The 11,601-nt window shown below is 28.1% G+C and overlaps 1 protein-coding gene across 2 annotated transcripts in view; it reads left to right on the top strand.

The window, feature by feature from the left end:
• LOC105142958 (aminopeptidase N-like) overlaps positions 1-11,150 on the top strand; it is a 36,972-nt gene extending 25,822 nt beyond the window's left edge. For both annotated transcript variants that reach the window (XM_087410375.1, XM_087410374.1), the window contains 14 exons: positions 1,350-1,716; positions 3,661-3,959; positions 4,436-4,594; positions 5,043-5,342; positions 6,545-6,728; positions 6,930-7,086; positions 7,160-7,241; positions 7,412-7,595; positions 7,862-8,069; positions 8,259-8,536; positions 8,670-8,869; positions 9,060-9,371; positions 9,615-9,696; positions 9,943-11,150. In XM_087410375.1, coding sequence (XP_087266501.1) covers positions 1,363-1,716; positions 3,661-3,959; positions 4,436-4,594; positions 5,043-5,342; positions 6,545-6,728; positions 6,930-7,086; positions 7,160-7,241; positions 7,412-7,595; positions 7,862-8,069; positions 8,259-8,536; positions 8,670-8,869; positions 9,060-9,371; positions 9,615-9,696; positions 9,943-10,092 — 2,949 coding nt within the window. In that variant the 5' untranslated portion in view covers positions 1,350-1,362 and the 3' untranslated portion in view covers positions 10,093-11,150. The remainder of the gene's footprint in view (positions 1-1,349; positions 1,717-3,660; positions 3,960-4,435; positions 4,595-5,042; positions 5,343-6,544; positions 6,729-6,929; positions 7,087-7,159; positions 7,242-7,411; positions 7,596-7,861; positions 8,070-8,258; positions 8,537-8,669; positions 8,870-9,059; positions 9,372-9,614; positions 9,697-9,942) is intronic.
• The last annotated feature ends 451 nt before the right edge of the window (positions 11,151-11,601 follow it).

The following is an 11,601-nucleotide window of genomic DNA, read 5'->3' on the forward strand; positions in this document are numbered from 1 at the left end:
TGAAATTACTTTCAATGATCGGTTGCCTTCACCCGGTTTACGCAAGATAAAAAGCTTCCGATATAATGATCTTATTAAAATTGTCATTCTTGTTTTAATGTGCTTGACTGATAGTTTTACCAATTAGGAACTAGAAATACTGCATAATTGTGCAAGATTCAACGATTATATACATGTATATTTGTATAGAATATTTATCTAAAATGTTAGGTAGTCTTCATAGCTAATTTTATTTTTCTTGTATCTATCTTATAAATGTTTTTAAACATTTATCTATTTTTTATGTATAAAGCAAAATTGATATTTATATATACAATTAATAGAAACTTATACTTATTCTTACGTAATGCAAGAAAAATATTGAAATATATTTGTGTAACATTTTATGTGAATGTTTTTTTGTAAGTAGTTAAAAATATATTATAGATTTAAAAAAAAAACGGATAAAAAAGTAGTTAAAATTTAATTAAATATATGTTTTCTTTTCGTTAAGCAAAAGTATGATTAGGTATATCAGTTTAACAGTAATCGTGTACTGCTTTAGTTTTGCAAATGTTTTGACCAACTTTTGCATGCTACTTTATTGTAAAAGATTCTAAATGTATGTATTTGAGTACTTTTTTTTTCATTACTTTTTTATTTTTCACTTCATGTCTACAAACGTAAGAATATTTCTACTTTACGTTTGCAGACACTGAAAATAACAGACATACAAGTGTAGATCTATTCATATATAATAGATTTAAAGTGACTGAGAATTTTCATGTTACTATTACTTCTATACTTACACTTTTACACACACACATACTACTTATATAATCATCAATTAAAGCGCGTGACCTTCTGCGATAGTAATTATGATGACGCTATACTTGATGCTTGTACAATTTCTGCAAAAATTTCATTAATCATCAATTTTATATATATATATATTTTACATTTCGTGAAAACGATACAATTTTTATTTTAATAATTTTTACGAATTCGAAGGCGATTTTCTCTTATAATTTTGAAAAAAATATTATTAGACCTTTCAATTTGAATATGGCAATAAAAAACAATGTCGTAATATTATAAAATAAGATTACAAAAGTAAAGATTTTAAAAAGTCGTAGTGAGAATTGATAATATAATTGCATTATATATAGGACTTATTAAAATTATTAATGCAGGTATATAACAAAAAATATGAAGATGAAATTAAGTAAGAATTAAATAAATTGATGTAAGAGAGTAAAGAAAATTAATATTAATTCATTTATAAAACAACTATACTAAACAATAATTTAGCATAAATTAAAAAAGATGAAATTAAAAAGTGAGCTGAATGTATGTTTTTTTCTTTTCAGGCTCACGCATGATATGACTCAGTCTCGTGAGGTTCTAGCGATGATGGACGCACACACAACTACATTCGGGCGCAAAAAAGGTTGCGCGATTTCCCGATGTAATGCCTTTCTCCTGGGCGCATTTTTTCTAATCAGCTTGGTCGTCACTGGTTTGTTGGTATACCATTTTGCACCTTGTCTCGAGGAAAAACACGTTCAGCCATGCATGGACTCTGCTGGCGATTCGCTCTTGTCGACAGGAAGGAGTTTTTCGATGACAACAAAGAAGAAAATAGATGTCAGATTACCAAAGGCTATCGTGCCTGATATGTACGAATTATGGTTGATACCTTTTATATGGGAGGGCAACTTCACCTTCCACGGCGAGGTAATACTTTATTTTGTTATATTTATGTTATAATCATATATTAGGTGTTGGAATTAATTCGTAGCGTTTTACAAGTGATGGGAAGTACTTTCATTAATGTATTTTTTAATGCTCATGTGAAATAAATAACATTCTTTCATTAAAAACGCTACGAATTAATTCCAACACCTAATATTTTGTAACGAATAAAAAAAAATTCTATTTATGAACGGATTTTATTAGTAATCGTATTCTATTATATTTTTTAATTTTTTTCTCAAGAGAAAAATAATTTTAAATTACATGCAATTGCTCAACAACTGTTTTACATTTGTTATTTTATCGGATCTTATTTAAATATAATTTTTTATAGAATTAAAAAAGAGCAAATTAACATATATAATTTTTTTTATAAAACAATGTATTTTCTTGTTATGTAGATTACGTATAGATTATTGTTACTTTATCACTTTTGACTTATGACTTTTACTTGTTATTATATATTATTTTATTATAATTTATTATTATATGATATTAATTTGTTATTTCATATCATTTAGAAATATATTTATTTATTTAGAAATACATTAATACAATATTTTATGTTTGTCGATTGATTATTGTATTTAATGTAAAGTATTATTAACTATTTATCGAAATATATTGTTCTTTTTTTGACATATTAAGAGATTTCTTTCCAATTTTAAATTATTGGCAAATAAAACCGGTTTGACTACATTATAAATGCCTACTTTCTATTGAGAATTAAAAGTGTAATTTTTTTTATGTACTTAATTCACAATTCTATACGTAAGCTGTTACTGCCACACTGTTACGAAGAGAGACGCGCCTAGCGATTGACGCAACCGTTCACTTTCATATGTGAGATTCATGAGAAATAGACTTTGGTAGATCACATGCGTTCTGATCTTAACTCTTTGCCAAGTTTCGTTTTCGTTTGCTTTCTTCTATTTGTCCTGACTTGCAAAGATTGTTCAAATTATACAAAGAGGGCTTATTATTAAAGAGGGATTATACAAGAGAGATTTAAATAAATATCTTGTAGAGAAATGAATGTATTTTCGATCAAAGCGGATCTTAGTGTTTAAATAATTTAAGTATGAATGAATTTATTTTCATATTATTTTACATATCCAATTCTGCAACCGCGCGTCGAAATCTTTTTTTGGTCTCGAAACACAACATCATAAACGGAACTAAAGTATAATTGCATTATCATATATTAAATCGATAAACAATTAATAATTTTGATGCTAATAAGCATTTTAGAAGGATATTAATTTGATGCCAATTTGAATATTTTAAGAATTGTAAATAATTTAATTTATTGCGAAAAATATTGTCTCAGCCAGGATTCGAATTTGGATCTCTCATATTCCAGACGTTCTCATTCGACCACCAAGACTTTATTTGTCGATGGCAATATTTATCGCAATAATTAGTAACTAATGAGAGAAACATCGTTTTCCGAGACGTGTACAAACAGTTATATTTCGTATTAGATCGACGAGAATAAATCAGTTAAGAGAAAGAAACTTATTTTTGATATTCGATTTGCAAAATTGGATTTGCAGAATGTAAATTCACTCTGAAATATTTATATTCACTAAGATCCATTTTGATTGAAAATAGGTTTATTTCTCTTAATTGATTTATTCTTGTCGGTCTAGTACGAATTATAATTATGAATATTTCAGAGACTAAAGAGAATGCTAAAGTCGTGGTTAAATTTAACAAAATTTTATATTTTTAGAGGATTCTATATATAATTTTAATAACGGTATTACTTCGAGTATTATAAGATTAGAACATATGAGCATTTCATACATAATTAAAAATAGAGCATTAAAGTGGCTTAAAATTAAATTAAAATATATAATATTAACATAATATTACTATATAAAGGTTGCTTTATTATTACAGAAATATTAATGGTTTGTTTAGGTGAAAATTTTAATAAACGTGACACAGGATACGAACAATGTTACTTTGCACGCTGTCGATATGAACATTGATGAGGATTTTACGACTGTCAGGGAGTACTCGATTAAGAGCAACAAGACCAAGTTAATAGGGATCGCGGACCAGAGAAACGACACCGAGAGGCAATTTCACGTGATTAGAACATCGAACACGTTGAAGAAAGGCAAGCAATACGTCGTGCATCTCAAGTTCATTGGCCATCTGAACGATTATCTGCAGGGTTTCTACAGGAGTTCGTATACGGTCGGCAATCAGACGAGGTAAACGATGTCGCAATGAAACTTTGTAGCCTGTGTAAATTAAAACTTATTCTTTCGTGCTTTAATTGATTTAATTAAATATACTATTTAATCTAAACTCATTTTAATAGAAATCTACTTTACTTATTGCTAAATTTGTTAATATAAAATGTAAAGAAAAAGAAACTTTAATTTACAAAATTAATATTAGATAAAAAAGCATAGTAATATCATATTGTAAATAAAATATGAATGTCGAAAGACAAATTTAAATTCATTTCTTCGAGAAAAAGAGGCAAGGAAGACAATTATTTTAGTAAAACCTTTGATTTCTAACTTTGTCGCATACTTGGTCTTATCATCGCAAAGTGTTTTGATTAGAGCGAGTGATTATCCTTTGTATAGTCTTGCTGCGGTCGCATGTTTGGCTTACGTACAGGCTTAAACAAGGACTCCTGTCGACTGTTTGCCAAAGGTATCTGGTTTCTGCATTATAGATGGATTGCTACGACTCAGTTTCAACCAACGGATGCGCGCCGTGCTTTCCCATGTTTCGATGAACCGGCTTTGAAAGCCAAGTTCCAAATCAACATAGCGCGCCCTAAGAACATGACATCTATTTCAAATATGCCCAGAAAAGGGGAACCGATGTCAGTGTGAGTAAATATATATTATACGTTTGCGTTGGCAATTTGTAAATCTGGTTCGTATTTTCTCTGAAGAATTTTCGTGATTGAAATTTGTGATTTAACTGTATTTCTTTTTATAACTTTAATTTTTGTTCAGCGCAAAGTGTTTGAAACGCGTGAAATTTAATTTAATTAAAGTGATATTGTTAGTAATTGTTAATTATCTAAATATTTTATGATATTTATCTATTTAAAAAAATCCAATGTATATCATATTTTAGCATTAATTTTAGCATTAAAAGTTTACAAATTAAAAAAATATTGTTTTTACTTTTAAATAACAATCAAAAACAATGAAAAATAATTTAAAATATATTTAACACGGATTTCTCTTAAAAATTCGACTTCAGAACATTTATTTTATAAAGTATTGTGCCATTTTAAAAAGCTTTCTTTTTTATCTTTTAATAATCAGGTCCGGTTTAGACTCATACGTATGGGATTGTTACGATCGTTCGGTACCGATGTCTACATACTTGGTGGCTTTCATAGTTTCTGACTTTGATGCAAAGACATCGGAAGATGGTAACTTTAGAGTTTGGGCGCGCCACGATGCTATTAATCAATCACAATATAGCTTGAATATTGGACCGAAAATACTTAAATTTTATGAGGACTACTTCAAGATCAAATTCCCTTTACCGAAGATGGATATGGTCGCGTTGCCTGACTTCTCCGCCGGCGCCATGGAAAACTGGGGATTGATAACATATAGGTAAATCATGCATTCAGTGAGGATAATAATTACATTAATATTTAATTATATTAATAATTACATTTGTTTCATTACCGTATTAAAGTACCGTAATAAGAAAATATTATCGATTCCATTTTGCAATATTATAAATATGTTTCACACTATACAATTATTCATCTGCATAAACATTGCATGCATATATAATAGATATGTATTATATACATATGTAATTATATATACCTTAAACAATGTGTGTTCTATTATTAATGCGAGATTAGGAATATATCGGACTATCTTTGGATGCGAGAAATAATAGGTCACTACTCGTACACACTGCAATAGTATCGTTCGCGTTTACTCTGTCCTCATTTTTCCCACTCACTCCTAATAATTTGTGTATATCAGATAGATAAAAGTAATTTAAATTGTCACTTTACTAAACGTGCAGTATATACTTATTTTTAAATATATAACATATTTTTAGATACAATATTTATATTTGATATTTGATACTTGAGAAGATAATATATGAATGATGATTTTTTTTAAAGAAGTATACAGTATACAATTCTCTTGACTGTAAACATATCTATTTAGTAGTAAAATTTGTATCTTCATTACTACTTGATTTTTATTTTAATAATAACACGGTGGCATCTCGACCAAGGACATAAAAATATTAAACGAATTGTGTGATGCGTGAACGTCACGTACATGTTTGTGTCACTACCAAGTTCGCTAGATTTATCCGAAGTTTTTTACATCGACAAATTTTTAATTAAAATTATTTAGAAGCTAAAACTGTAATAAAAAAAATTCAACAACATTTTTCTTATACTTCTACGTTTTATTTTATTTAATGAAATTAGTGGGACAGTTGTTTCTTTGCAAAAGAATAGATTTATCATGGTACAAAAACCATTAATGTATACACTTTTACTCACGATTAATTTAAATATTAAAATTTTTATCGAATATATTTTACTTGCGATGGATTTAAACTAAGTTTAGAGAAGGAATTTGTATACAAATAATTTTTTATTTTTTTAAAGAAAAATATCAATAAAAGTATGGTATTTGATCAAAATTTATAAAACTTCTTTGAGGTAATTGATATTTATATCAATTATAAGTAACATCAGTTTATGTATACGTGAAAGATACATACTAATAATTGTATAAGAAATGGAAATAATTAATTTGCTGTTACATCAATTTAGAGAGACAGCGATGTTGTATCAAGAAGGCATCTCGACCAGTGGTAGCAAGCAACGGGTAGCCGTCGTGGTATCTCATGAGCTCGCGCATCAATGGTTTGGAAACTTAGTGACTCCAAGTTGGTGGACGGATCTTTGGTTGAATGAGGGTTTCGCCAGTTATATGGAGTACATTGGCATGGACGCGGTAAGCCTTTTAATCAATAGAATTACATACGTATGTAATGTCAAAATTATTATTATATAATATTTCATTGGTAAATTAACGATAAAAAATTTGATTTAGAAAAAGTTAAATGCCTTGAATATTTAATTATTTTATATGTTTAATTATTTTATATATATATTATATTATAATATAAATTTTTTACATCCTTAAAACATACAGGTGGAACCGACGTGGAAAGCTCTTGAACAATTTGTTGTTCACGATCTTCAAAATGTTTTCGGTTTAGACGCTTTGGAATCTTCCCATCCTATATCCATTGAAGTCGGTCATCCAGATGAAATCAGTGAAATCTTCGATAAGATTTCTTATGGAAAAGGTACTCGATTTACGTGAATTATGACGATTCTAAATGAAATTACTGTAACTATATATATATTAAAATTATTCAGGTGCTTCCATAATAAGAATGATGGATCATTTTCTCACGACAGAAGTTTTCAAGAAGGGTCTAAGTAATTATTTAAATGGAAAGTAAGTAAAGATTAATTAATTGATATCTTAAACTTCTGCTCAATTATATAATTTAAAATCAATAATGATTAACATTTTTACGTAATTATAATATAACTATATATAAATATTTTTATATAAATTTTAATATAATGCAAAAATAATTAATGGTCTTTTTGTATATCCAACAGAGCTTATCAAAGTGCCGAACAAAATGATTTGTGGTCCGCTTTGACCAAACAAGCTTACAAAGACAAAGTACTTGATTCAAGTGTATCCGTTAAAGAAATAATGGATACTTGGACTCTGCAAACCGGCTTTCCTTTAATTACTGTCACACGAAACTATGACAACGGTAGTATTACACTGACACAGGTATGCTAACAATTACAAATAAAATAATAATTGAATAAAATGTGATTTATTATAAAAATTTAATAAGTAAAAGCCAATGTGTGTTTGGTTCGTACAGTCATTTTTTATCTGTTACGTCTTCTATTATACACAGATATTTAAAAAAATGATAAAAAAAAAATATATATATATAATATTACAATATAGCAGATAATTATTTAATTAACGAATTACTTATGCTTTAAGCGACTTATAATTACCTTATACGCATTAACTATTTCTCATAGGAACGCTTTCTGCTTCGTAATAGCGGCACGACGGTCACATCTGAAGCGGAACCATTATGGTGGGTACCTATCACTTATACGAGCGAGAAGCAATTAAACTTCAATAACACTCAACCTACAAAATGGATGAAAGCGGAACGCTCGATCATCCTTAACGATTTGAATGTAAGCCCATCTGAGTGGATACTTTTCAACATTCAAGAAACTGGTAATTATATCTGATAAAATATCGTCGATAAAAGAAATATATTTCTCTGATAAAAATAAAATATTTTTATAGATTTATCTTAATAATCTTAATAGATTTATTTTCCGATGTTATGAAAATTTAAATATCATTAGAGATAATACTATATTTATAATATTATATTTATACAATATTATGTTTATAAAACAGGGTACTATAGAGTGACTTATGATAGAGCAAACTGGCAGATGATAATTAAACAATTGAATAAGGAAAATTTTAAAGATATTTCGACGATTAACCGAGCGCAGTTGATTGATGACGCTCTTAATTTAGCTAGAGCTGGCAAACTCGACTACACTATTGCTTTCGATGTTACATCTTACTTAGCCCACGAAATCGAGTACTTGCCTTGGAATGCAGCTTTCAATGCTATGGATTATCTCAATGATATGTTAATTAAGACACAAGGTTATGACAAATTCAGGGTATGTATTATCAAATTGCATTAATGATAGATATTGAATAGAGATTGTAAGAAATATTAATAATTACATGTACCATGATGTTAGCATAAAATATAAATAATACTTTATTATTTTAATTTTTAATATTTTTTAGTTATACATATTAAAATTGCTCGACAATGTGTATAAGCAAGTCGGTTTCATTGACAAAGTGGGAGATCCTCAACTGACAGTCTTCACTCGAATTGACGTTTTAAATTGGGCGTGTAATTTTAATCATGAGGATTGTATTATGAATGCCGTGCAACAATTCAAGAATTGGCGTAACACTCCCAATCCGGATATTAACAATCCGTAAATATCATATCATTCAAGACTAGATTATTTATACACTGCACTGTTGCATTCTTTGATGCATAAGATGGTTACAATAATCAAGATGCATATTTAAGACATATTAATCTTTATGTTCTAAATTCGTTACCTTTAGAGAATTAATAAAGCTATTTATGTATATCTTAACTATTATAAATTTTGTATTTAGGATTTCGCCGAATTTGAGACGTGTAGTTTATTGTACAGCCATTCGAGTGGGTGGACAAAGCGAATGGGAATTTGCTTGGCAGCGATACCTAGCGACCAATGTAGGATCGGAGAAGGATTTGCTTTTGCAGGCATTAGCTTGTACAAGAGAGATATGGCTGTTAAATCGATATTTGGATTGGGCTGTGACGGAAAATTCGGGAATTAGAAAACAGGATGCTACCCGAGTTTTCGGATCAGTTGCCAACAACATTGTCGGGCAACCGCTCACATTTGATTACTTCAGAAACAAATGGACGCATCTTAGGGAATAGTAAGTTGTCAATCTTTTATTTTTATATTCATAAGTTTGTATATTCTGTATTTGTATGTTTCTATAACAGGAAGTTTTATTTATACAAATAGAGAACATTATTAATTAAAAATTTCAATCAATAATTAAGAAATATCAAAGATTTTTATTATTGGTTATGATTTTTATTATCGAATTTTTGTTTTGGATTAAATTATATTTTATTTATGAAAGTTTGATATGATAAAATTTTATTATTTCTAGTTTTGGAACGTCGTTATCAACTGTTAATACTATCGTTAAGTCAGCGACAAGAGGAATAAGTACAAGATACGAAATGAAAGATGTAAGTCTTCTTGTAAGTTGAAGAGTAATAACGTGAATATATTTTGGAAATGATCTAAAACTAGCTTAAAAATAATTTTAGTGAAAAACAAGAGACGCGCAAATGTTAATATAATTATTTTCTTAAATTTAATATATACTCGATAAATGGATGAACATATATAATTTTCATAAGAATGTCATGTTACTCTTTCAGAAAAATAATTCTGTAATGTATTTATTCACTCTTTTTATGTTATTTTTTTAGTTGGTAGAGTTTGCAAAGGAGCACTTGGATGAACTTGGTACTGCAACGCGAACTATACAGCAAGCGGTAGAGCGAGCGGAATCCAACATACGATGGCTCGACAACTATCATGCGACAATTCGCGATTGGTTGCAGAGGAATACCGCATAATCATCGATATTGAAAATTATTCGAATCTTCCTCACGGTGTCGAATCGTGAGTGCAACATAGATGGGTTGTTCGATTTTTCGTCGAATTCATCGTAGCGTGAAAGTGACGCGCGAAACATCTTTATACGATAAATGGGGCACTAAACTATAAATGGGACACGAGGAAATTGCAAAATAGTCTATCGTTGAATCGTACAAGAGTATTATGTGTTTTTGTATGTATTTGTAAATATACAGCCAGCATAATTAATGCGATATTTATAATACAGAGCGAAATATGACGCTCACAGCGTTCCGTGTTCACATTCTTGATTATTCCGCCAGAGATTATGGAGTATATTTTAAATATGAGAAAAGTGATAACGTTATTAATTCTTTTATAATAGATTTCCGATTACAATTACTGCGCATATTAGTCTAAGCCTGAAGAACTTTACCATGAATTCATACCATGAATAGATACCAAAGGAGCAGGAAAGAGAATTCATGTTCGAAGTAAACGAATATTATTGGAGGTAGCGACTTGTCGCAAAATTTTTATTGTCAGTTCTAAAGTTGTAAGTTTTCTTGGCAAATTAAATATTGCTGGAAATCAGTTTATAGTTATGTCATTATAGATAATTGTCTATTAGATCAAAATAATTAGTAAGTAATGATTGATAAATACTCATGTATAACTACTAGGAGTTGAATTTTCAACAACCGTTGAAAAATATTGAATATAATACATGTTGAAAATAACTAGATATTTTTAATCGCTCATTAATAAAGACAATAAAGATATTTATAATGTATAATGTGGCAAATATATTATATATACAAAAGTTTTTTGCTTAAAATTTAAATATTATCTATAGCATAAGTCAATGCTTCACATGTACTTAGAATATTAAAGAATTCTCTATTCTTAATACATGAATATCCGTTATATAACTAATTGCTGACAATGCGATAAGATTTAATTATTTATTAAAGATTTGCAGTGCGGCTATTATGTGACAGTCTATGTTTTATAACGCCAGAAATTTAGAAAATATAATATTGCTTTATTTTAAAAATATTGATATATATCATATAGATACAATAAAATCATATAGATTTTTTTATAAATTATGTATACCTATTTTATTCTTTATTAATAGAGAAACAAAGATATGCTTTTTTAATATTAATTTTCGAACTTTAAAACTTTGAAATAAACTTTTTAAATTAAGTTAGTGTAAAGAAAGAATGATTCTTTAATTACATCTATTAATTTGAATAGCTACAATAAAATCAATATAGCTATTTATTCTGTTATTATTAATATAAAGCAGTGTGTATCATTATTTATATCATGATCCTACTTTACGGTAAGTATAAACGTCATATTAAATGATTTTGTAAATATTGTTTAAAAATTGTTAAAAATGATGTATTTTAATAATTTTATTAAATTGAGATAAATGTGAATGTAATAATAAAAAGTAAAAATTAGTATAAATTCAATCTTTTACTAAACGGATATTA

This window comes from Acromyrmex echinatior, chromosome 10 (genome assembly GCF_024713525.1).
Source record: "Acromyrmex echinatior isolate Ae372 chromosome 10, ASM2471352v2, whole genome shotgun sequence".
NCBI classification, from domain to species: Eukaryota; Metazoa; Arthropoda; class Insecta; order Hymenoptera; family Formicidae; genus Acromyrmex; species Acromyrmex echinatior.